Source organism: Macrobrachium rosenbergii, chromosome 55 (assembly GCF_040412425.1).
Source record: "Macrobrachium rosenbergii isolate ZJJX-2024 chromosome 55, ASM4041242v1, whole genome shotgun sequence".
Lineage (NCBI taxonomy): Eukaryota > Metazoa > Arthropoda > Malacostraca > Decapoda > Palaemonidae > Macrobrachium > Macrobrachium rosenbergii.
This window is the reverse complement of record NC_089795.1, coordinates 78,182,243-78,210,088: the sequence shown is the minus strand read 5'-3', so window position 1 is coordinate 78,210,088 and position 27,846 is coordinate 78,182,243. Positions and strand designations below refer to the sequence as shown.

General features: G+C 35.7%; 1 protein-coding gene across 5 annotated transcripts in view; it reads left to right on the top strand.

Moving 5' to 3' along the window:
- LOC136835471 (beta-1,4-mannosyl-glycoprotein 4-beta-N-acetylglucosaminyltransferase-like) overlaps nt 1-27,846 on the top strand; it is a 500,376-nt gene that overhangs the window by 453,551 nt on the left and 18,979 nt on the right. Inside the window, exons 1-3 of one of the 5 annotated variants that reach the window (XM_067099035.1) lie at nt 8,676-8,805; nt 13,050-13,126; nt 16,292-19,110. In XM_067099035.1, coding sequence (XP_066955136.1) covers nt 13,070-13,126; nt 16,292-17,485 — 1,251 coding nt within the window. In that variant the 5' untranslated portion in view covers nt 8,676-8,805; nt 13,050-13,069 and the 3' untranslated portion in view covers nt 17,486-19,110. Of the gene's footprint in view, nt 1-8,675; nt 8,806-8,862; nt 8,980-11,701; nt 11,889-13,049; nt 13,127-16,291; nt 19,582-27,846 lie in introns of those variants that run through there. The other 4 variants (XM_067099036.1, XM_067099033.1, XM_067099037.1 and 1 more) reach the window with 4 other exon arrangements.

Below are 27,846 nucleotides of genomic sequence, written 5' to 3'. Positions count from 1 at the left end.
AAAAGTAAGCAAAGGGGACTTCCTTATCAGAAGGGAGTCCTGCTCTCCTTACAGGATGTTTATAACTTAACAACTTCTTGGTGTACTCTATTGAAGGCTGAAGCATTCCTCTCTCTCTCTCTCTCTCTCTCTCTCTCTCTCTCTCTCTCTCTCTCTCTCTCTCTCTCTCTCTCTGTTCAAAGAGTTTTACAGTTTTCTTTCATTTGCAGTGGTGTAACCCGCTTTTGCGCCAGCCGCAATTGAAGACAGGTATGACCCGGGCTATTCTTTGCTGATATCCGTGGATATCAGAGCTGCACATCTATTCTGTCAACTTGACAGTAGAAAGCCTGTGCCTGTCAAAGCCTTTGGTTTTGGAAAGATATCACACGTGTTTGCAGCGAGTCTCTGTCTGACGCACCAGACGATTCTTCTGAAGTATGACGACGGACAATGGGTGTCTCATGAAAGAATATTGACCTTTAGTAGACTATTTTTCTCGTCCTATATGAGGCGTCATTTGGCAATTAATTGCGTTCCCCTGAATTCTTCCATCAGTTGAAGATGTGAAAGTCGTGGAAAAGGTGTCCGGGATCTTTCTGGTTGCCGCTTCATCCGTAATCTGCAAATAAACTCTGAGGCCATTCCTTTCTCGCAACCATTCGGTCAGCACCCAGCCATGATACTGAGTTCAAGATCATCCAAAGAGTCTTTTGTTTTTAATTGACTTCGGCGCTATTCTTTCCGATATTTTTAATTTAAAAATCTTCAGTAGTACCTAAAGAAGTTTGCAAGAATTTTCTACTTAGTTGCAAACTCGATTGCTTCTCGAATTCATATCATGATAAACGAATTAAAAAGTAGGGGTATGAACAGAACGCTACCTGTCGGAAGCCATTTATATATATGTGTGTGTGTCTACCAGGGGAAATTTTTCCTAAAACTCTTAATATGAGCATTCAGATTTACGTACAGCTGAAACATTGTAACCGAATGTATGGTAAGACTTACCAATAATATATATATATATATATATATATATATATATATATATATATATATATATATATATATATATATATATATATATAGTATATATTAAGTTAAGTATATGACAGTTATATATAATCATATTTCTGTAGGTGTGTTCATAGATATGAATTTATATTTCGGCATTAAAATCTAGGGTGAAATGAATCCTCATTTAACTTACATTACTTCGTTTTTCGAGGAGCAGTGTAGAGCCTACGCTGCAACAAGCCTCGTATTCTGGCAGCAACCGTAACGTTAACCATCAGAAGATTCATTTTCAATACTTTCTTGTCAAATTTCGAGTTAGTTTTGGAAAAGAGATTACCAAACAGAAATGAAAATGCTCAACTGCTATAGTCTCATGACTGGAAGCCATGATGCCAAATAAGATTCACTAAAGCTTGAATATGTTGAAATACAATTACGTCAGTTAAATATATATATATATATATATATATATATATATATATATATATATATATATATATATATATATATATATATATATATATATATATATATATTATATATATATATATATATATATATATATATATATATATATATATATATATACATACATATACAGATACATATTGGATAGATAAATATATTTTACGTATGATTTACATACACACGGTTTCTGATGTTCACGTATCATTTACCCGTGTGTATATTGATACATATTGGATAGATAAATATATTTTACATGATTTACATACACACGGTTTCTGATGTTGCAATCATTTACCGTATAAAGGAATAATGAAGTTAGCCCCTTGAAATAATTAATTTTTTGCATATACAGATGTTTTGACGATATGATTACACCGTTTGATTGCTAAGATATTTCATGAAACTCTCGAGTGCAACCCAGTGTTCGGCTTCAAGCCTAAATTCATAATTCAGGCCATTCAATCTTTAAGTGCCCCGTAGAAGGTAGTGCCGACAGTGCACCTCACGCGGTGCATTGTAGGTATTACTTAATGTTCTTTGCAGCGTCCCTTCGGCCTCAACTGCAATCTCTTTCGTTCTTTTCACTGTACCTCCGTTCATTTTTTCTTTCTTCCATCTTACTTATAGTGCAACTGCGAGGTTCTCCTCCTATTACACCTTTCAAACCTTTTTGTTGTCCATTTCCGTTTCAGCGCTTAATGACTTAATAGGTCATAGTGCTTGACCTTTGGCCTAATTTTGATATTCCAATTCCAGTCTTTAAGTGCAGTATTCATTCTTTAAAGTTTTATTCAAGTCTTGTTAATTAAACAAATAATGTGTAATACTGTTCCCGCGATATTCATACTTAGAAATTAGACAACGTATCAACATTTTCGCAGCCGATAAAATGTACTTCCTGAAGATTTTGGCGTCTTGTTTGCCCGTAGAGTGTACGAAAATCTTTTTAACTGGTGTGTGTGTGTGTGTGTGTGTGTGTGTATGTGTATATGTATATATATATATATATATATATATATATATATATATATATATGTGTGTGTGTGTGTGTGTGTGTGTGTGTGTGTGTGTGTGTGTGTGGAATAAGCCTTTTCATTTGCCTTAGTAATTCTTGGTTCCTTGCTTATAATATTTGCATTAACAAGATTCAGATGTTTCTTTACTCCTTTGAGGTATTCGTATTTTTCTCATTTAAATTATGTGCAAATTTCCTGGATATCATGGTAATTTTTTTTTTTTTGCATTATTAATTTCGTTTCACTTTTTCTCTTTCGGTGAAAGCTGTGCATCAACATATATTTCTCAAACTAAGTCATAATTTTTTTCATTTTAATTACAGTCCCTTTCATCATCCTGAAAAATGTTTGACGTATTGAATAGATAGTTACCTACGTGATTCACGGCAGGAAGCATGAATTAATTTAATAAAGTCGCCACCCGTTAGCAGCATTATATGTTTTAACAAAAATTAATTTTTCAGTTGATTGTATCGAGGCATTTTTAGAGTTGGCGCAAACAGGAAGTGCATATATCGCCTGAGTTGGCGCCGTTCGGAAATAGGTTTCAAAAACCCACATCTGCTAAATAAAAACAGAGATATTGCCTTCCGATAAGTGCCCCGTTTCGAAAATACCATGTCGTCAGCAGCACTCAAAGGTACAATTAGTCTAATGATACCAAACACTTTTCGCGTAAGAAATCTTCATATCATCCTTTGCACCCACCCAGGAAAAACGCATTTCTCATCTTTGCTGCAGCTGCTACATTCCCATGATGCTTTTCCCACCGGCGTTTAGAAATTCTGAGAAACTGCGCAGAAACTGAACTTAGGTGAAAGCCTGAATATATCTGCGACACTCGGTAAATTTAAATATGAAACATTTTTCGCAAAATATTCAAGGCAATGTCCAGAGCAATCACTTCAGTAAGTTAGGAAACAAAGCATTATGAAAATTAAAATTCTTTACTCTAGACCATTAAATCGAATGGTTATAGGTGCTTTACGTTAAAACTCAGAAATATCTATAAACTGAATGCTTCATTCCGTTTATGAAACCTTTTCATTTATTTTGTAATTGGATTATATAATTGGTAGCTGAAAAATGCCTGTCTATGATTATGTGCAACAAATTTTTTTTTTCGTGCAGTCGATAGGATTAATGACAGTCTGTTATTTACAGAACATTAACATGATAAAATATTTTTTCAACAAATGTTTCTCGCTCGGTTTTTTTTCTGTTTACAGCCTCACTGAGACCCATTTCTTACAACAGACCCCTTTACGTTATTTTCGTATGCTGTCGTATTCCCATTCATTAGGAGATCTAAAAATCCAGTGCATGTGGAATGTCTAGGGCGTTGTTTCTCTATCATTTCCTGTCTTGGCTATTGTTTTGCTTTGAAAGCAAAATTATTGAATAATTATAAAAGCATAAGTATTGTTTTCCACAGTATCTTGTCTACCTTGTACCTCATTTTCTCTCTTTCCCTCTGCTACTTGTAAAGCAATTTTCCCTCTCATTCAATCAGGTTACTGGCTTTATTCTGTCCCATCGCAAAGGGTGCCGTCACTTCTTTGTTAAAAGTAATTTCTGTCTTCGTGTCACTGGTCAACGAAATCTAACCTCGAAATTGTGAAGTTTTTTATTTCCTTGCTATACATTCACGTGGCGGTAAATACTGTACATAAACCTGCAAAAGAAGAGAGAAATGCGCACCTTGGCCACAGTCTGCTATCGCACAGTTACAATTAATCATGTAAATATAAGCAAGTGAAAACCAGTTCTAACAATGCTTGGTAAACTAACGTGTGTAAACATTGAAGAAATTATTGCTTCTTTTCCGTGCTTACCTAGTATATTGTAAACTTTCTTTCCGAAAGGACTGATAGGGGTCAGGTGCTCAGAAAATATGTGTACTACTACTACGTACTCATGCATGCAAAGTATCAAGAGAGAGAGAGAGAGAGAGAGAGAGAGAGAGAGAGAGAGAGAGAGAGAGAGAGAGAGAGATTGGCTTGTCATTCAATCAACTTCTATACTCTACACCCAATATGAAAATCAAAATAATTTGTATTATTGCCTCATGACATTTTCACTTGGTAGGTCGAAAAGGACTGCCCTGATTAGCTTTTCTCGTTCCAATTCCAACTTTTGTTTATTCAGCAGCGTCCTGCAAGACGGATGATTAGTCGTTATCGCTGATGAATGGATCAGCGGATGAGTGGATTCATGACCAGATCGACCAGGGCTCAGGGTCCCTTGCAAATGACAGAGGATCCTAATACAATTGGCTTATGGTCAGTCCTCTCATTGTTCTTCATGGGACAGGATTGTCCCATGAAGCCTGACGTTTGGTAATCAAATGGCATGTTTACTGTTTGTCAGTTGACCTATATATACATTACGCATTATATATATATATATATATATATATATATATATATATATATATATATATATATATATATATATATATAAATATATATATATATGTATGTATGAATGTATATATATATATATATGTATGTGTATGTATATACATGTGTGTGTGTTTACGCGTTCTAGCAGCAACGTTGTGAATACTATAAATCACCGAATTGTTAAGTTCGATGTGTTTCCTTCAACCACCAAGCTTTTGAAACTTCACCCTGCTTATGTTTTCCTTGGAAAAATTAATGGTACAGGAAGTCGTTAAAGTATGATACCTGTAATTTTTGTGCATTATTGTTACTATATACTTTTTTTTTTTGCAATGAAGGGAGTTTCTTACAGTGTTTGGAAAAGAATGTTATGCTTCTTCAACGTAACTTTTCTTGAAGGAGTATCAAATGTTTAACCAAATTTCCGTAGCAGAAAGTGGCTATATTGGTTGTTTGCCTGTTGCTGTATTAGGCTTCCTTTTACCAGAAAATAATTATCCTTTGCATGGTGCTTTATCACGGTTTACCCTTGGTAATATTAATCATTTGTATGCAGTTGTATCAGTCAGTGTAACTTGGTCACAGTGGTGATTCGTATGTTTTCACAAGTAATCGTATTGATGGTTTGTGACTGCGTTAGTATACCAAAGAGTCTTATGCCTTGTCTGTTTGTGTATCAAACTTTACAAAAGTATAATATTGATAGTTCGACCGTTGCTTTGTCCGATTTTAGCCACTGAGTTCATCATATATAATTCAGATCTTCATTTTGAGCATACCTTTATCAGTTACCTTTACCAAGACTGATGTTTGTGCTTAGAGACCGACTGGATGGCATCTGTATGTCCTTGCCTAGCCCAGGCCCGATAGGAATAAGCACGGGAAAGAGAGATAAACTGAGTGGGGCTTAATTTAAAATAAAAATAAAAAAAGGAATTGTTCCAGCTTTTGGAACTTCGTAAAAGCCACGGAAACGTTGGTACGAATATGATTTCACAGCTAACTAATCGAGTCAATCAAATTTTGTGCTGCACGAGTGTGATCCGGTACTTCTTAAGAGACGAGTCATTTTTTCTCTGTACACAGAAACGTTCCTTTGTACTCGCTATTTGTAAGACATCTCTCAGGTTTTTTATTTTTCAAAGCGAATTTCAGTTAATCACAACACACGATCATCGAATACTTTTTAGTTTTCTGCAAAAGAAAACTAGTGTGCCGGCTTTGTCTGTCTGTCCGCACTTTTTCTGTCCGCCCTCAGATCTTAAAAACTACTGAGGCTGGAGGTCTGTAAATTGGTATGTTGATCATCCACCCTCCAATCATCAAACATACTAAATTGCAACCCTCTGGCCTCAGTAGTTTTTATTTTATTTAAGGTTAAAGTTAGCCATAATCGTTCTTCTGGCAACGATATAGGATAGGCCACCACCGGGCCGTAGTTAAAGTTTCTTGGACCGCGGCTCATACAGCGTTATACCGAGACCACCGAAAGATAGATCTGTTTTCGGTGTCCTTGATTATACGTTTAGGCGGCTGTACAGAAAACTCGATTGTGCCGAAGAAACTTCGGCGCATTTTTTACTTGTTATAATTTTTTTATCGCTTTGAAACTCCGAAGAAAACTAACCTTTTCTCGAGGAACTACTTTTTAATGAAATAAAGATGACTCGGTTTGGGGTAGGTATAAATGCCACATTGTTTTACGTGATTGAAATGGTGTCAGTTTTGTATACCGACTCCAGAAAAGCCTGCATTTTGCATTGAACAAGAAGTCGACATATTGCCAGGTGTTGTTTTGATTTGTCATATTTATGTACATATGCATTTCTTTACCTGTAGATGTGGGCTTGGTTAAATTTTGATGTCAGACTTGATTACCATTCGGGGACATCGTTGTCTTGAATATTTAGATTCTCTTTAATTTACTGTATGTTAATGAAGACTGTTTTCTTGTTTTTATAGAGTGCAGCAAATTTGGCAATGGGAAGAAACGCCCAAGTGAATTATAAAAGAGATGATGTAACCTCGATAATATGATCCGTCTCAAAGGTACGAAATTTGAAACGGAAGAGGAATTAAATCGAAGTCTATGATACTTTCATGAAAATAGAATTCTTTTACAGTATCACTATATTCCTATAAAACGGCAAAATTGTTTGCCGAGAGTAAGTCTTGAGGAGTATATTTGAAATTGCTAACGAAAACGGAGGAACTAGAGTCAATGTTGGTATTCTTTAGACCTTGGGTTATACTAACATTGATATAACAATAGTGAGGGAAAGGCTTACGCCCGTTTTCCATTTGTTGTATAAAAAACAGTTATTTTCACTCAGCGCAGTTATTAATCTCTTGTTTATTAAAAGTTTACGCACCAAAAAAAGTGCGTTTGAGTTTGACATAATTTGATCCTCGATGTAGTTCTTTTGAGCTTGTCTTTTCTTGTACAGTTTCTCTCCCCACGAATACCTATAGATGATCATTATAGACAGTGTATCTCCAACTCCCAAGTCCCTATCCGAACACCTTTTCATACCCTCAACAGTTCGTCTTTGCTATCCTTTGTACTCAACCTAGATACTTTATATTTTCTTGAGGATATTCTGTGCAACCAGTAGGTTTTTATACCTTCATTATTAAATAAATAATTTTCCACAGCTTTGAAATATTTACAACCTCTCGAACTTTTTGCCGAAGGAGATTGCTTGAGCAGCCATTTAGGAGACAAATTCGCCTTTCCTGTGGTAGTTAAAACGTTACGCGCGTATGTGCGTTTTGTAAAGAAAAAACTTTACCTATTAGTTTGATATATATATATATTTTGTATATAAAATATATATATATATATATATATACACATATATACACATTTGATATATATATATATATATATATATATATATATATATATATATATATATATATATATATATATATAATATATAAAGCTTTCTGGCATAAAGGTTATATCGCTAGGCTGATAATGTATTAATTGGTATTCAGTTTACTGACTAATGTCTTATGTTGATCATAAGCAAGATGTCGAAGGAAATTATTCCTGACAACAGAAACATGAAAGTATAAATAGACTCAAACACAGATTTGCTTGCAGATGGCAAGCTTAATCTATCATTAAGAACAAGCATGTCTCTGTCGGTGCGCCTGCATTGCAAATGAAATTGTTACTAGAGACTGAACATTCTCACAGGGCTTGTCTTCCCCCACTCATTACGGTTGGAGTTTTGAAACTCGCAGTAGACTTTAAAGAAATGTTCTTCAGTATCACGAAGGAAACCTGTGAAGCTATGGTCTTCAGCACATGTAATGATTCAAAGGAATGGTTCTCCTCGAATATGGGAAGATGAATTGGAAACGATGACATGAAAGAAAAAAAATGTAAACGGAAGACATTGGAAAGAAATTGAAGCACTGGTCTCTAGATCGGTGGAACCCCTTTTTTTAGCTCAGAACTGAAGCAAGGTATAATGTACTTTAGTACTGTCAGATTTCTAACGTGAAAAATCTATAGGATTTTATCGATGCAGTATTGTTGATACAGCCATAACTAAGTGATATGAGCTTTCGTTACGGTTGTAATTTAAAAGGAATAATAACATGTTGATGGAGAGTCTAAAGGTTCACACTAGACCTCTCATACTGTTTAACACTTTACCATACCTACGTGCTACCTTTAGGCAAGGCCGTTGGTTAATTTAAAACAGTTTATCTCACTAATGATACCTAAGAGACAACAGGAAAACCACAGTCGTCAAGCAGTAGTGATTGTGCAGTTTTCTATTCAAATTTTCAGGCAGTACTGTTTTTACGGAAAGAAATCCCATATATTTTCACGTCATCAGTTATCATATTAAGTGAAAATTAATTCTTATGTGCTTTTTACGCGTACATGTAACGTTGAGGTAATTGAATTATGATTTATTTTGTGGAATTTTTAGTAAGGAACGCATCCAAGTGTTGGCACAATTCGTGACTCGTGAGCGAATGGCATGTAGAATGTAAACACTGGGTGCACGAAACAGATGACCAGTTCGATCTGGTGAAAGTTACTTAATTTTTCTCGTTACGTATGGAGAGTGAGTATTATACCTGCCCCACAAGTGTCATAACATGCATATCATTGAATGTGCAATGTACTTACCAAACCACTTACGCATAACAGCCTGTGAAAATACTAGGTATCCTAACCTGGCATAGGCTGTTCTTCTTGGAACGTAGCAAAAGCTTAGGCATGCTGTAGGTTAGGGAAGCCAAATTTCTCGCGAGATACTTACTCAGTATATGTTTCCTACTATTTATTAGGAGTTTTATGTGTTTTGTATTTTTTATCATTATTGCTGGTGCAAAACATTTTATTTTAAGTTTCCGAACCCCTACCTTAGTCTAAGAGCTAGCATCTATAGCCTGTGGTGTTAGCACTGACCTTTGTAGAAAACAGGTTTTGAATTTGGGGAAGATCAAAAAGGAGTGAATTTGCTTCAGTGGGAAGGGTGAAATTTACAAAAATGCAAGAGAAGTAGGTGGAGAAAATGGAACAGAGGCTGAGTACTTTTAAACCAATAGCCTATTTTGCTAGATTATCATCATCAATGCTGTATGACATAAAAGGGCCTTGGTGAAGTCATGCTACTCTTGTGGTCCATGTGCTTTATTTTCCACACATCTCCACTGATCTCCAGCCTCTTATGTCATAGTTCTCATTCAAGTATGTCTGGTTATTCCTACTGTTGCTCGGAGGAGACCGACAAAGTACTATTCTCCCTGGGATGGTGCAAAAGTTCTTGAAGATTGATGTTAGTCTTGAATTTTAATATTATTAAATTAAGGCCATCAAGCCAAGCACTGGGGTACTCTCGGCCATTCCCTGCCTGAAAAACAGAGTTAAGTATACCTTAGTTTTACCAGACCACCGAGCTGATTAACAGGTCTCCTAGGGCTGGCCCGAAGGATTAGACTTATCTTACGTGGCTAAGAACCAATTGGTTACTTAGCAACGGGATCTACAGCTTATTGTGGAATCCGAAACACATTATAGCGAGAAATGAATTTCTGTCACCAGAAATAAATTTCTCTAATTCTTCATCAGCCGGCCGGAGACTCGAACATCGGAGATATGAGATACAAAAAATAAAAGATTAAGTGCAAATCTAAAGGTGGGACTGGGGGAAGATTTGCCCTAAGAAGAAATAATTGGAGAGTTTGAACTGCAAAATTAAAGAAAGGATACATGAATGGAACTAAAGGTGGCTGCAGATGGGCCAAAGGGACACTGCAAACACTTCAGCAGTGCAACAGTGCACTATTTGAGGTGCAGTGGTGGCACTACCCATTTATGGGGTGCAAGGCTTTTATGACACAAAATTAACACATGCTTGCTGCATGTCCACATTAATTTTTCTTGTTATTCGTCCTGTATATTATTCCTTTATCAGAAACTTATTTCACTTATGCATTGCTGCTTAGCTTATAAGATTTTTATTTTAATGTCACTTACTTAATTTTGAATGGTTGGGTTCATTCCAAGATAATTACATACCCTGTAAGCATTGATCACTTGAAAACAATTCTATAGTAACAAACTAATTACTGCTGTCATAAAATCCAATGCCCATGTTAAATTCTCACCAGAGTATTATTATAGAGTTACTACCTTATTTATTGTTACTGGAAATTAACTTGTTTCTACTTTACTATTTGTTACTTAAAATCAACATGTTACTACTACACTTCATTTTGTAAGTGACTATCACTATACCTTTTAGTGTTTACTTAGGTAGTGCCATATCTCTAACTTAACAACCAGCAGCACAAATTAGAAGGAGAACAAAGAGAATGAAGGTCAGGTGATGATGAAAACATGGAAAACTTATGGTTTAGTGCTCTATGTTATTTTTGATATTCACATAATATTTCTTATCAGAACCCCCAAAAACAGGTAATTTCCCACTGCCTTGGAACCCAACCCTCCCATTACCATTGATTCATGTTGGGAAATTATGATCTATTTACTAGATATCTTGAGGAACTTATCCCCTGAGTAAGTAAAGAGTTATCTTCATTTATACAGAATTTCATACCAGTTGCAAGTCTTTGAGGCTGAATTGTTGTAAGTTACTCAGACTTTATAGTTAATTAATTTTTCAAGCAAAGTTAATTAGAGGAAGAAAATTTGAAGAGTTACGTATACAAGGATAAGTTAAATGGCAACAGCGTTACAGGCAAGATTAATTTTAATTAATTAGGTGATATAGTTTAGAGTATTAGATAACGGATCAGAAGTAAAGTTTACAACTCACTTGTTTTATCTAGAGCCTTGTATCCTTATTCATGTACCATCACTCAGTATATTATTTTATATAGCAAGAGAATTACAGTACTGGCATTTGCACTGCTACTAGTAATATCTCTTTTAAGAGTATGCTTGGCAGGAAGTGCTTAGTGTGGCAAAACCAGTTTGAACACATGAAATGTTGCTGATAGCTCAGTATTCTTTCCTTTTGTAGGCATACTTTAATAAGATTTTAGATCCAGTGCTTATTTGTTTGGAAATTGTAGCTTATATGTCCTAAGGTGTTGCTGTGAACTTGTAAGGTTGGTATAGCTTTTTATGTAAAGATTGATAGGATATGGGAGGTAGTGCTGTTAGTGCACTGTAGACATTACTTAAGGTTCTTTCCAGCATCCTTATGGCCCCTAGCTGCAACCTCTTTCATTCCTTTTATTACACCTCTATTCATATTCTCTTCTTTCATCTTACTTTCCACCCTCTCCTAACAATTGTTTCAAAATTATTTTCAGCACTGAATGACCTCATAGGGCCCAGCACTTGGCCTTTGGCCTAAATGTTCTGTTCCAGACAGGATAGGTCATAGAGTACTTATTTGCCTTAGCTTAGAGGAAAAAAAGAAAGGGGAAAGAAATGGAATGTGGTGTAACCCTGTCATTGGAATCAAGGAAAGCTTCTGTGCATGGGAGGAAAGTAAAGGTTAGCCATCAGGAAATTACAGTGTAGACTTAGATGTATGTACTTTTTTATTGCATGTTGAAGCACTGAACTGTGTTAGTAAAAGAAAGTTTGGTATATAGTTTTTCTTCCCTATGCCACTTCATGCAATAGTTCTTAAGGGTAGAATGATTTTTACTGTATGTAATGGGAAACCATTACATTTCAGTTTTTTGACACATTTGTTATATTAAATTGGAAGTTAATTGTAGTAGGTTTTTTTATTTTGGTATTTTCAAACAGTGGCTTTTCATGTTTTGTTCAGCCTTTGATGATATGTTGTATGTGCTTTAGGTAAAAAGCTAACAAAACATAAAAGGAATATTAAATACTAACTAAAAATGAATCATAAAATTACGAAAATAATAAACAAAAAAACAAATGCAAACATAAAATAAAAATAAGGTGAAATGTAAACAGACTACCACAAACAAAGTAAAATGTCTGACAGTCCATTTGTGTACCTACTATGAAATCACACTACAGTATAGCTAGTTGAATATCAGACGGAGTTGTTCAGTTCCGGTTTCATCCTCTTAATAACCAGTGACTCTGAAATTAGAAGGTCCAGTCAGTTTGAACAAAAAGACAGTACTTTAAAATCCAATTCAGTGTTCCCTTATGGCTGATAAGGTTGGTTTAGAAAGAGGAAACCTAGTTTGTGTACAGTACCTGCTTTTTATTTTCATCTTTGATTGTTTACAAATCATATACAATACAGTACAGTTCAATACACATTTATAGTTTACAGTACAGTATAACTATAGGGAAAGAGAATATATTCATGGTACCTGTATTGATACTACAGTACATGTATACATAGTTTGTTTTTTTTTTACCATATTTAAGCAATAGTGATTGGAGAAAATATTACATGTACTACCTTAACCCAAGGTGCCATAGAAAAAATCATAATTACATAAGTACTGCAAGGTGGCTCAGATGAGCAGTGTTGCCTGTGGGCCTCTTGTTTTTAATGTTACAGTGTGGTATACAAAAATATGTAACTTTTCATTGCTCTGTAACTGTTTTTGTTTAGAATTTTGAATTGCAAATTTCCTTCTACATTTAAGAATTTTACTTCAGTAGAACCCTGTAAACAGAAATTGTTTTTCACTTAAATTCATTTCCTGTTTCTTACAGTCCGTTAGACCCATGGAAAAATGGTTCGACTCAGGATACGGTATCGATGTGTAGCATTGGCCTTCATTGTATCACAGGTAAGTATAATTTTCTTTTCAGTGACTGACTAATTAGAACTTGGTGATTTTTGGTGTTGATACTAAGTACAAACTCACTGTTTAACAAGTCAAGACAAAGAAAGCAAGTCCTGATTCACGAGTTAGCAATTGTTAGCTATTTAGATGTGTCATCTCCCATATGGAAGTGCATTCACATACCAAAGCTCCTCCTACTGCCTGTTCTTTCTTGGCATTAAGATGTAACTTCTCCTTTCATGTAACAGTTCTTTCCTCCCTTCTGTAGCTTTCATTTCCAGGAAGGTTACCCAGAACCCGTAACTATCTGAAAATTTTGTAATCTGCACTGTCAGCAGAATGTGTACTTATCTCTTAGGTTTTTATTTCAATATGGATCACTTGTAAAAAAAAGCATTTATTGCATATTTTCAGATGTTTGTGTCCTTTATTGCTCTGTTGTGTAGTTTCTTAGTGACTTGTCCTTCAAAGGGAAGAACATGGTCTCACTGATGAGTCACTCAAAAACCAAACTCATGGGTAATAATAAAGGATGCTCCTAAGGTTTATCCATGATGATCAGGGATCCTACAAGGTAAATTTGTTGACTGCTCTTATGGCCAAGTGAGGTGTTTCAAGTATTGGTTTGCCTCTTAGATGTCCAGGTAACTATAGAATGCTTTGAAGTTATATATCATCTAGTTTTAGGATGAGTGAGTACTTGAAAAGTGTTTTTCCTGGAATCATGATAGCAAACAGACTGTATAAGGTGTTGCCTTAAGGCATTCCCAAATATTTTATTCAAAATGGAGATTTTTCCACCCTGCTTTACACTTTTTCCTCTAACAATTCTGTCAACTAGCTGTTTTTGTTGTCATCATTATTAACATTTTCACATGAAATTTTCTCGTAATAATATTAGATGCAAAAAATCTTTGACTTGAATTCCCATCTCTTATGGAAAGCATAATTGCTTTCTGATATTACTCAGCTACTTTGTCAACTTTCTTATAATGAAAATAAGCAGAAAATTGCACATTATTCAAAAATCCCTCATGGGGGTAAAAGCAACACATGCTTTTACCCCTATTGGATACCCATATTTTGTCCTTGTGGAATTCTGCTGTTTCCTAACCTGCAAGCTCTATCAGTTTAGCCTGTGAGAGCATCTGTCTTTTCCATCAGCGAGGCCTACCATAACTGAGCCTGAAACTTGCTAGCATTTAAATGTTTACCAAACAACCATCCTGGTAGATATTGATATGAATATGTTTTCGTTCATTCGTAATCAAAAGTTATAAACCAATATGGTATTTATGAATGGAGAAACAGTTGTCATTTTTGGCAAACTGATCAATTGTGCATTCCTTTAAGGCTTTAGTTCTATAGAGTGTCTTTCCATGACACAGTAAATTTTGAAGGTTCATATTGGAGAAGTCATACTTATTTCCTTATTTGTGTAGCATAATGTGACTCATAAAATTTTGAACTTTAAAGAGTGCTGTTATTTACACCTGTTTTTCTTCAACTTGCCTTGGAAGCTCTACCACTTGCAAAAATGAGTAGGATAAATTGGTGCCAGGATCAATGAGTTAATATTCTTCTAAGGAAAACTTGTTGGTAAAGTTTGCAGTTCAAAATTGGATGGCTGAGGTTAGAAGATCATGCACCTTCATTTTGGTGTTGAGATAAACATGCAACCTCAATACTCATGCTGGTATACTTAATATGTACAAGTAACTTTAAGGGTTTGAAATAATAATAAAAGAAAGTTAGATAAATAGCTATCAGAGTTTTACAATACTTTTACCACAAAAGTAGCAATAATTCATATGTCAAATAAGAATTACTCTGTACACTGGCCAATGAAAAATCTGTAGGACAAATTTGACAAGTGAGAACTATGTTAAGGATTCCTATTTTATAAAGAAAATACAAAAGAAATAAATTGCAGTGCATATAATTGTGTAAGTACTTTTGAATCTTAGTTTCTAACATTTAGGTAATACATGCTAACACCTGCTCATTACCAGGGAATGCCTCATAGCCTTTCTGATTTTGTTCTTGGTAGGAACATGCATGAAAGCTGAAGGATCTATATACTTTTGATAACATCAAGATGAGCATATGGCTTAGGGCTTAGGGAAAAAGAAGCACAGATGATTCGGTAAATTACACGAGTTGCACATGGTTTTTTTTCATTCCTCTCAGTTTCATGTACTGTATATGCACACACCCTCCCTCACAGGTATAAAAATCACACACCAGATTACCTATGCTTGAACCAACTTTCTTTACAAGAGAATGTCTCTTTGCTGATGGAAACATATACTCAGCTGCCACTTATCTCTCTTGAGATTGGTGGTGCCTGATATCTACAATAAATCATTGGGCGTTGGCGTACAAAACCCCTTTGATATGATCCAGTGTGATATCCTGGGAAAAGGCATTGACTGATGCAATAGTTTTCACATGGTATTGTTCAATAATAATTGAAACCAGCAGCAGTTGATTTAAATGTGATCCCGGAGTTTTATAAATCACCATACCTTCTTATCCTCATACATAATTTTTGAGTTGTAATTTTCTTATTATTAATTTGGCCTGTTAGTGATAGCAGGGCCTTGCATCTCATATATGCTTTTCCTCTCAGATTGATATAAGTATTTACGTATTTTATATTACTTACTGGAGCCAATCATTGTTACTAAACGGTACCAATATATTAGTCCTCATTACACTATAGGAATGCAACTCTCCTATCTCCCTTGCTCCCTCTCAAGCATATTTGTACAGGCAATTCCTACTTCCTTCCTATCTCGTTTGCCAGAGACAAAGACTTCTTGGTTTCCCAGTAGGGCATGTCCTCCTATGAGAAGGAAATCAATCAAAGCATAAGGACATTGACTGTGTTATTTGTAGTTTAGACTGGAAACTATTACTTACCATCTAATCAGTCCTTCATTTGTCTTGATAGCTGTTTAACACCTGATGTATAGTCTTTCATTAAGTAAAAGGAATGAGCGTGTATCTTTCAAAGTAATTGTTTTCATTTTTTAAAATTAATTTCCAGCTGTAGTCACATCTGATTGTTTTCATTTTTTAAAACTGATTTCCAATTATAGTCACATCTGAAATTACTGACATGATTGTTTTTCGTGAGCCTCATAAGTGCTTCGTATATTTCAGGTTTTAGTTGGATTTTGGTTCTTTCAACCCATGGATCCTGCCAAGCAGTTTCTCAAACGTTTATTCACTGAAGGTGGTCAAACAATCCTTCACTTGAGAGACCAGCCAACAGTGACAATGTATGCGACATATGGGAAGGATTTATGTGTGAGAGAAGGCACACTGGTTAAAGCTAGTTCAGAAGGCAATTGTGTTTGTCGGCCAGGATGGAAAGGGAAGAGATGTGGAGTTCCTGAAATTATGCAAAGAACTGATTGGATGCAAAATCCAGAATTATCCAAAAATATTCAGCTTAGAAAGAGACCAAGACGAGTTATTTTGGTAAGTCCATTCATCCATGAGTATGATATCTTTGAAGCTAATGTTAATGAATTGGTTGGACTTGTAGATGTTTTTGTGATAGGTGAAACAAATTATACTGTTGCTAGTAATAATTCTTTACCAATTTTAAGTAAGTTGAAAGATGGTTGGCTTAAAGATACTCAAAATAGAATTATTTATGTGCCTGTGAGAGAAAGTGACCTAAAGAAAAGATCCTTTGTTCAAAATCTAGTTCAAACTGGGTTGCGTTTAGTTAGTGATATCCGTCCAGATGATCTCTTTATCCTAACTAATGGGGAAGAAATACTTCGCCGGGATGTAGTGACATTTCTCAAACTTTTTCAAGGGTATCCATTGCCAGTTAAGTGTCAGTTTAAGCATTATATGTACGGCTTTTATTGGTCCCTTCCTGAAAATAGCAATCTTACAAAACCTGAGGTGTGTGCATCATCCTTCCAATTTCTTGCCAATGCTTTTGAGTACCAGGTATCTCGTTTGCAAGAGGGCAGTGTTTTAGAAGAGGATTTGAACTTTTTCACTTCACATGAACAACCAGTTGTTAATTGGACAATTCCAGAAGCAGGCTGGAGGTGCCATTTATGCCTTTCTGTAGAAAATATCTTTCAAAAATTGTCAAGTAGGTCTGAGAGTCCTCCAAAATGGCTGTTACCAAGCTCATCGTATTCCAGCACATCTCCTTTCATTCAGCGTTTGATTAAATTTGGTCAAGATGAGAATCTTGAACCTATAGGGGTCCCTGTTCACAACGTTGCTGAAGAAGAACTGCCTCCATATCTGAACAGAAACAAGGAAAAATTTGCTCACTTTTTTAAAAACCCCTATGAAACAGCATCCATCCATAACCTTGTATAGTGCCTTCCCTGTTTAGTTCATAAATGCTGTGGGGTACCATTTCCATTTTTGTATAATATATGTCAGTCCATAGACCAATGCTTCAGTGGTTCGGCATTTTGTCATTGAAGAGCTTAGGAAGGATTGAGTTCTCAAAACTAAACTAAGAATATTACATTATGAGTATGTTTTTCATTTATGCAAAGCTTTATATTGATAAGTGTATAATGCATGTGCATTGTTTTTCTGTAGCAATGTTCTAAGAACAAAATATTGTAAGAATCAAGAGTTGAAGAAAAATTCTTCGTGTTAAACCCTATCACAAAACTTGATATGTAGATCTATATAATACTACTCTTGACATTTTTTCCCTTGAATTCATTTACATCACTAGTGCTTCGTAAAAAATATTTGTTCCACTTGCAGAGCCATCATTTGCATAAACCAAATTTGTGGTCTTCACAGATCTTAGAAACTCCTTACCTGAACCAAAATATAATAGTCTGGTGGCTGGATGGCTGGTTGACTGTGCATGCCCGTCTCTCTCTTTCTCTCATAAGGATCATAGTTCCATTTAGGAAAGGACTTCATGTCTCATCTGCCTAGCTTGCTATCTGTAAGCTGATTCCTGGACGTAGCTATTGTTTTCCTTTATCTTTTTCATTAAATCATGGTGACATGTTTCTTCTTTGAACATTTTTTTTCTTTGTTTTTCATTTCCCTCACGGACTTAGAGATTTAGTGGACAAGTCAGTGAATTATCGTAAGTTTATGTCTGTCACTCACAAATGATACTATATCAGTGAGGAGTGTTTCACTACCTTGCTTAGCCTTGTCAGATGGCTTTTACCTTGGATGATTATTGTAAGTCAAGTACTTTTATTTTGTATTTATTGTTGTTATATATATCCATCAAACAGTGTTTACATCTCTGTTAAGCTAACAAGCATTGACCTGCAAAGGAATTAATGCTAGATGGGTGCTACTCTTTTTACTCACTTTAGGTAGCTCAGTTGTTTGTTATTCATGTTGGTTATATGCTATTTAGCATTTTATTGCCTGAATGCTTGTTAAAGGATTTTACTGCCCTACCTCCATAGTTTTTTCATAAGCATCATATTCAGCTACTATGCTAAACTCAGTACTCTTGTTAGTTTAATCTAATGCGCCTCTAACTTTGTGCTGCTATATTTTGTATTAAAAGCATATTGAAAATTTATATTTCTATTATGTTGCACTATTTGTTAATGAATTAGATGACATTTTCAGTCCCTTTTTAATTTTTTCCCCACCCATCTCTCTTGTGTTAGAGTTTTTTCAGCCCTCTCTTCTTTGTTAAAGAATTGTGCTTTTATCACCATTTAGTGTAGCTGACCTTGTATATTTGCATATTTATCTGTTTTTATGGATGTATATGTTTATATATACTATTGCTTATTCCTGTGTTTGATTTTATAGCTTCTTTATAAGGCTTATCCTACTACCTTATTAATGATTAATTTTGCTCAGCTTTGAATCTAATACAGATACATAGTTATGGGTGATTTTGACATATGCCTCCCTTGCTTTTTTTCACATGTCATCAGATGGAATTGTCCTGTTTATTAAGCTAAATAATGTTTTAGAATTAATTACAGGGAAACAAATGTAATTTGGACTGTCATTTTCAGAAAGTTTCTTTAGAATGATTCTTCACCCTTTTGCATGACAAAATGTAATATGTCCAATACTTTGTAATGTTCAATTCTGGTTTTTTTTTTACTGTCTATCACATAGTATGCATTTCTCTTAGAAATGCACTTCCTAGCTGTGCCTACCAATTTGGCTATTGACCTGGTAGGATCATTGTCCTTGTAATCTTCCTAAAGGAGATCATGAGGCTCATTCCCAAACTGATGACACTCATGGTGTCAGTGTGCTTTTGACACATTTGATAGAGTTTACAGTGGATGGTCTCAGTCCTCAGATGACGACTTGAGCATCTCCGGCCAGGGGCCCTTTTCTGGTGCACAGGATTCCATGAATACCACCTACAACTGGTGACCCAGGGATCCTCCTGTAAAACTTCAGACTTCAAGCAGCCAACATCACCTGAGACTAATGGCAGTACTGGGTGCTCAGTTTAAGCAACATGGAATTTCTTGGAGGTCTGCCTTGTTTGAACATCCAAATTTATTGTATGACTTGAACAGTGAATGGACCCGTATTTGTCCAGGATACAGTTTATATGATGAGAGAAATTAAATTATGACAGGATGGAGCAAACCCAACTAGATTCACCCATATTTGGTGATTATACAGCTGGCTTCCCTTGATCTACACAGATGAGTAAGTATGGGTCCTGATTTAGTAGAGGACATGTTCCAATGCCTATGCTTGCAGAAATGCAGCCTTGGTCCTGGGCTGAAGGGGACATATAGTGGGAGTTTGCAGAAATGACCTTGTCCTCATGACTAGCATAAAATTGGCCTTGGGTTCTATGCCAAAGGAGACCACGGGCTGGAGTATTGCAGGTGCAACCAGATTTCATTTGTTGTGTGTTGAGGGAAGTGGCCAACAGGAGTGTTTGTGAACACAGTTGGGATACATGGAGAATGGACAGTCATGGTCGGGGAAACCCTATAACCAACTTCAGCATTTAGGGTTATGTTAACCAATACTGATTATTGCAGGCCATCTAAAGTCAGCTCCACAATTGTCCTTTTCTGATACTGGAGTTTTTGCTAAAGCCGTGATTTCCCTTGGGAATACACATTCTGGACACTCTGATAACCAGTGTTGCTACAGGTCTCGTACTTCTGCTGAGATCAACTTCTCTTAACAAATTTCTGTCCTGACATTTTCTGGTGTTCTCCTTGGCAGTAGTTTTTGGTTGTTTCCTCCTCATCCTTGACTTCTGTTCATACTTAATCAAACAGTTGACTAGTCGCTTCACTAGAGTGCATCTTGCAGCATTTATGCTTGAACTTAGGCAATTTCCTCAGATCTGCAGATTTCCTCCCCCTTTGCAGAGATAGATGATAATCAGAACAGAAGTTTACCTCTTCACTGAGGTCTATTCAAGAATTGGAGCTAGCAAAAGTTTTGGCCACCAAGTCAGTAGGTCTTGTATCAGAGCAAGCCAAATGAGGCGTGATTTCTTGCCGTTGGCAGCTGCATCTGGTCAAACATGGTGCCACGTTTTCATAGAAGATTTCACTGCTTCGAAACACCAGTGATTTGGAAAGATACTAGGATTACTATGGAGACAATGGACCCAACTTAACCACAACACTTTTGGATCCAGCATCCTAGTTTGTTCAGTATCTTTGAATATCAGGACCTATGAAGTACTATATGTTAGGCTCATTTTTTGGTCACTTCCAGGTGGCTTTTTGCTAAAATATGAGTCTCCAAGGTTCCTTCCATGTCCTTGTTACATCGCATGTTCAGCAGAGGTACAGTCAGTCATCAATCCCAGCAGTGCAGACACTCCTCAGGAAGTTTACTTAAAGGAATGGCTCCTAAGTCTTCCTGGAATTTCATCAACTTCATGATACCTCCATTGGAGGTTTCCCATCTTGTTGATGAAGCACAGAGATTGCAGCTTCATTTTTGGTAAACAAAATATGGATTTGGCAGCCTCAGTATGGTTCTCACTGGAGGTGTTTCATCCTAAGATGAGATTTTAAGCGTAAGGACCCCTTTTTCAGAAAGGAACCCTTGGCTGAAGTTTTGGTTGTGGGCTGCTCTTTTTACAGGTTTCCCTAAAATGATGTACCAAGTGGATGTATTATTGGTTATTCATAGACTTCCAGGGCTAGACAACACTTACGCAACCTAGACTATGCCTTTGGGATCCTCATTAGCTCTGACACTGAGTAAAGTACCTACTTCATTCTCAGGTAGGTAGACCTTTGTCATGCTCTCTCAGAAGTGATTGACATCCTTTGGGTCTTGTGCATTAAGAAGTCATCAACTGCTGTATATTGAGAGAACTGTTGTCTGTTGTTTTTTTTCACTATCTCAGGACCTACACTTGAAAACCCTTTAATTTTACAGCTTTCAGAGGGCTTTGACGTTAATTACAGGTCCCTATTATAATTTTGGAAGTTTCATGAACAGCTGAATTCTTCCTCTTATATTGTAAATTGGGCTAAGTTAATAAACATTTTGTGAGTAAATAAAGTTAAGTTTTATATTGAATTAATTTTTTAAAATACAAAACTGTCTGTTAGAATCAGGGTTCCAATTCTTAAAACCACTGATTTCTCACAGCCATTGCCAGCTTTACATCAGATGTGAGGTTCTTGCTAGACTTGAATTTGAGATCCATGGGGGATGCATGCACAGAACTCTCAGCCAAGCAACAGACATTGATGGTCTTTTGACTTGGGAATTTTTTGTCTAGGATTCATGAAGACGACAAATATGGTCTATGTAAATAATGATGTATTGAAAACAAAAATTTCATTTTACAAAACCTTCAAATTTCTTCTTATACTGTATTGATAGGGTTGTCATTATTTGATCTAGGTTACTTTACTTGAGCTGATAGTCACAATGAGGCAAGTAAATTTAGTTCGTAATCGAAGGTTCACCTTTTGTTACGCAAAGTAACACCTTTCAGTAGAGAACCTAATTGTATACTAAAATGATGAAGCATACTAAGAATATGCCAGTTTCTGTTTATTGTTAGATTTTTTATTTGATCAACAGTTACAGTTTGAATTTAATAAAGCACCTTATTTGCCTTTTTGTACATGCATATAGATATGGTAATAAGTTACTCGTATGATTGAATGTAGTTTTTTTATTATGTACAGAAATGTTTTAAAATGGAAAATTTTTTTTGTTAATATATTGAAACTAGCATTTTATTTTATAGTAATGTGTATCATTTTGACAATTAAAATAAAGGAAAAGCATAATCATGTAAAGCCATTGAAACAGTACAGTAGAATCTCTCAATAACAGTAGTGCCACTTCCATCATAAGCTGATTATGTTAGTTATTAGCAGTGATGCTACCAGGCAAATTGAAATATGGTAAAATACTTTCTGAATTTGACCTGGATAAGATGACCAGGTTTGGTGCTATTTAACAGTGCATATGCAAGGTAAGATCTGATTTTATACTACCTAGAAGTATGTATAGTTATCTGTTTCAAGTATCTTCTGTGATAGTTATTAATTTTTTTTATCCATGTTTACCTGTGATAATTAATAAATTGGATTGTTTTCATTATTTCATGCACCACAGACCAATCATATCTTTTGTGGCCTTTATAAAATCTATCATTATCTTCATCCCTTCAGCTATCCAAGCTATAGGGTCGGTTGCCTTGATGCATCTTTCCCAGCTATTTCTATTGAGAGCATCTTCCTCCACTAATCCTTCTGTAAGTCCTCCTTCACTTACCATGTCATGTAATCTTTTGCCTCCTCCTTGACCTACCCCTAGCAGGTTCCACCTAAACCCTTTCCCCCCCTTCCCTCACTTATCTAAACAAACTGGTCATACCACTCTTATCATTCATTTTTACCACTCCTGGCACTTCTAATTTCTTCATTTTCTGGCTTTTCATGCAGCAAGATACCCAGAATCCACCTCAATATCGTCGTTTCTGTTGGTTTCAGCCTCTGTTCCCCCTTCCTTCGTAATGCCCATGTTTCAGAACCATACATCATCGCTGGTCCAATTATGGTATCATGTCTTTATTTTCAGTTTGACATTCTTTTGTCACACACCACTCCTACCACCTCCCTCCATTTCCCCCAAGGTGCTTTTTACTTCCTGGCTTGAAGTAGATCCTAAGTATTTGAAATTCTCTGCCTTTTTAAAATTTCGGCCTCTTCTATTTTGTATAAATAACCTGTTCCTTTCCCTCCTTTCTGGATATCATAACCTTCAAACCACCCCATTCAGGAGATTCATGCAACTCTCATACCCCTTCTGTGTAATTCTTCTCAGTCTCTGCCGTAATCACCAGATCATCTGCATATAACAATTCCCATAGTTTTCATTCCTAATTCCTTCATGCATTATATCCGTAATCAGTACAAATAGAAATGGGCTAAATGCCAATCCTTGATGTCACCCAACTCTAGCTTCAGACATATTTGTTTTGCCACGGGCTGATATTATTGCTGTCCTTGTTCCTTTAAACATCATTTGAGCAAACTTGAACAACTTTTCTGGCACTTTCCAGTTTCTTAAACACCAAATTTCTGCCTCCCTTGGCATTCTGTCAGATGCCTTCTCAAGGTCTATAAAAGCACAGTAGAGCTTCTGTTACCTTCCAGCATCTTTTCCTTTAATTGATTACATTCAGCTTCTTTTCCTATAACTGTCATACTATAAGACAGTATCAACTTTACCTCTCCATCGGATGGTACTGCACTGTTTTTCATTAATCTTAACAACTGGTTGTAATCTCTCAGATCTTCAGCAAATGTGTTCTTAGTTTGATTCTACTATAATAACACACTTCATAATATCTCCCTTCTGTTTAAAAACATTTACCATCAGACTTTCTTCCTCATTGCTTCCCCTTCCCAGTTTGCCCTTAATAGCTCCAGAATCCATTCCTCCCCCTCTATACCAGGTATCTTCAACATTTCGATTTGCACCTGATGGACCTGGTACTTTGCTGTAGTACCTCATTTTACATAGAGCCTTCTTTACTTCTATGTACTGCATCCATCACCAACCCCTGCTCCATCCCCACCTCTTCCAAATCTCCTCTTATGTATATTTAAAGGATGCTTTGTAAAATCTGTGCCATATACTTATGAATTCTTTCCATATATTCCTTTATGTATTTTATGTCAAGTGAATATTTATTTACAAGCTGTAATTTTTATTTAAATACAGACTGCTATGTTACATTTTATTCCTTATACTGTTTAATTAGTGCCTAAAAGTATTTGTAAAGTCTGGTGCAAGCATAAGGGTACTCTAAGCTTCGGCAAAAATTTTTTCTTTGGTAATGAAAGTTTTCAGTGAATGAACACCCCAAATTTCTGTATTCTGTTATTGTGGGATTCCACTGTATTCATTTATTTGTTCAAACATCAGTGTAAAATGCTTCCTATGGCAATGTTCATTTCTTGAAAGTGACTGTGTGCTGTCATTTGGTTACTTTAACAGTAAATTAAATTTTAAGTAATGTAGTACAGGCAGTCCCCAGTTTACGACGGGGGTTCCATTTCTACGCCATGTCTTAAGCCAAAAATCTTCAAAAATCGTAAAAAATCCTAAGAAAACCTTACTTTTAATGCTTTGGGTGTATTGAAAACCATGTAAACTGCATTTTTATTGAGTTTGTCATAAAAAAAACTCCAAATTTTTTTATTCTGTCGTTTTGGAGCCATATTTTTTCTGTCGGATCAGCGTCGTAACCCTGGAACATGCGTCGTAAACCAGGAAATAATTTCTGATGAATATATTTGAAAAGCGTCGTAACCTTGAAACGACGTAAGCTGGACCCGTCGTAACCTGGGGACCGCCTGTATGGTATTTTGACAAAAATATTTCCTATTTATTGTGCTTCATTGAGTGTACTTGAGAAGTAAGTTATTACAATAATTTTGTAAGAGACAATGATATATTGTGATACTGTATACAGAATTTAGAGGCTTGTATAATGTTCTCAAAGGTTATTTATTAGAATTTAAGCGTTAAGGAAAGATTGAATGATATATGTTATTACTCTTAGAAAATAAGGCATGACACCTAACAGAATATATTTACAGTTGTACAGTTTTATGGAAGAAATTAAGTTGCCAGAATGAATGACTAAGAAGATATTTACTGAAGTTGAGTTTGTTAGATTAATAGTAAATATAACATTACATATTCCTTAAGAAATACTGTTTGCATATTTTTAATGTTTGATTTTATCAAGAAAAGTTATATTCACAAAGTATCAGTCTCATGAGGAACTAATTATACTATAGTTATAGGGTATTTCTAGTCAAAACAGTTGTTAAATTTATAAGCAGTTGAAGCGAGGTCTGCTGAAGTGAACATGTGGAATGTGTAAACTTAGTGAAAGGAAATGAAGATCTGTTTTGTATAAAGTAGTAGCTGATTAACCAAGTCATTTAAGTTGAAATACTAGAGGGAGGAAACATTTTATTCAGACATTGTATGAATGATGTAACTATAGCATTATTAATACTTCATGATACTCAGTAATGTAGATAAATGTTACTCAAGAATGTTACTCCTGAGATGTTAACTGGATTTTAAATACTGGAAGAAGGTCCATGAGCATTCTGTGTTAGGAGCATAAAACAAGTGAATAAGCTACTCAAAGCAGTTGAGGTTTTTGTTTTGAATTTATTTGAATTTTTCTCTGCTTGATGCACAAGGAAAGACTTTTATTGTACACAGTTCTTAATTCCTAAAAGTTACTTGGCAATATGACCCAGATTTTATTCTTAATATTCTTGCTACTGACGTGTATTACCTTAATTTTACATTAAAAAATTTTTAGAATATCAGATTTTTCAGTAATAGACTGCAGTTCACTCGTTATAAACAGCCACATAATTGGATTAAGTTTTGTGGCAAAAATAAAAGTGTTAAAATACATATTTCATCATTGTTAGTGTGATGAACATTGCAGTTTAGTGATTTTCCAGTTCATTAAAAGTGTTTAATTAATTAAGACAGGAATAACAGATCAACAGTTTCTATTGTCAGATTATTCAGAATTTCATGTCTTTATATACTTTAAGAATTAATGGGTTATACTGATGTCAAAAATATGCAGCCAGATTAGTTTTCTGTACAGTGGTATTGGTTTTTTCAGTCCTGCCCCTTTATTATTCTTATGTGATCTAATTTTTTTTATAGTAAAAAGGTATGTACTAAGGAAACTATTTTAATATTGCTTCTGTCAAGTTAATTACATATCAGATGTGAATTAGGTCTGCTACGAGTTTTTGAGTGAAGTCTTAATGGAATTAAGTCTTAATGGAATTCTTAACTTGTTGGTCACTTTCAACAATTGCTCTGGCAGATTTCTTCTTAATTTCATAATAACACTTTTCACATTAATATTTTACTGTAATGGCTTGGTGTTCAGTTATCATGCAAGGATGCCTTTCATAAGGGATTGTGAATCATTATTTAGCATATCATTTACATTGCATATCAGCCACATATGTGCTCATTTATTTTTTTTTTTTTTTATAAATGCAGCACTGTATGAATAATGGTGAATAACATCAGTAGGGTTTGTCATAAGTCTTTTCAATTTTGATCGCGTCATATTTATTTACGAGTGAAATATATATCAGAATAGTTTCTTTCAGGTCAGCTCAGGAGTTTGGTTAATTTACCTAATAATAACAATAATAATAATAATATGTTTTGTTAAAGAGAATGGCACCACCAGTGAAATTGATTTTATATATGGTCTTTTCAGTTCTTATTATTTTCTTCTCATCAGGGCTGATATTTCTTAATAACTGGCCGATGTTCGTAGTCTGGGTAAGGAAATGGTTTTTTTTAAATAAGATTAATTTTATTCCATATGAGCGGAAGTTAGAAATGGCATGTGGTCACTGTAGAGTTTCTGAGGTTCGCAAATTGCAGAATCTAGAAACCAGGATTCATCGTATTCTCGTATGGAGAATCTTTTTCGTCGCTTTTCTAAGGGCGTAGCAGAATGCCAACGTTTCCAACTGTATCATCAGTTCATTCTCAAGGAAAGGTAGGCTTGTTCTGGTGTGAATGGGGTCGTTAGTTGGTATGTATAACATCCTGGATGCTCCATGTTGTGAGAGCTGATTTCTCATTGGCTAGTTCAAGAGATTAAACCCCTGAGCGAAGCTGTCTCCCATGGATGCTCACATTGGTCTTCGCGTGCGGACATTGGAGTTTGGGAGGGTAGTATTGGGAAGGTCACTGCCAGTAGGTGGGGGCATCACCTGATTGGTCCATTCGTTCAGCTCAGGGTTGCTGGTAGGCGGTGCCCTATGTTCCACCTTCGGGAGGAGGGAAGTCTATTGTGTGGTGTTGAGGCTAGGTCTCTCCTTTCCGATGTGTAAGGCCTCCAGGAGGCGAAGACAACAGTGGTCTGCTGCCTTATCAATAATTCCAATATTAGGAATTATATCCTTCCATAGCATTCTGATAATGTTGGTTTTCTTGGCATGATTATGGATGGCGCCTTCCTGAGCATGGCAGGAGATCCTCTTGGAAAATCTCATCGTGGTCATACCAATGTAGGCGCTGAGGAATTCCTGGACAGGGCATTTCTACTGGTAGACCATGTTGGTTCTCTTCAGAGGGTCCTGCACCACGGGGCTGGGTTGTTTTTCATGATCAGGCCACTGGTCTTGTTTTCTCACACTCACTAGCTTCAACTTTACCCAGGTCCATGAAAG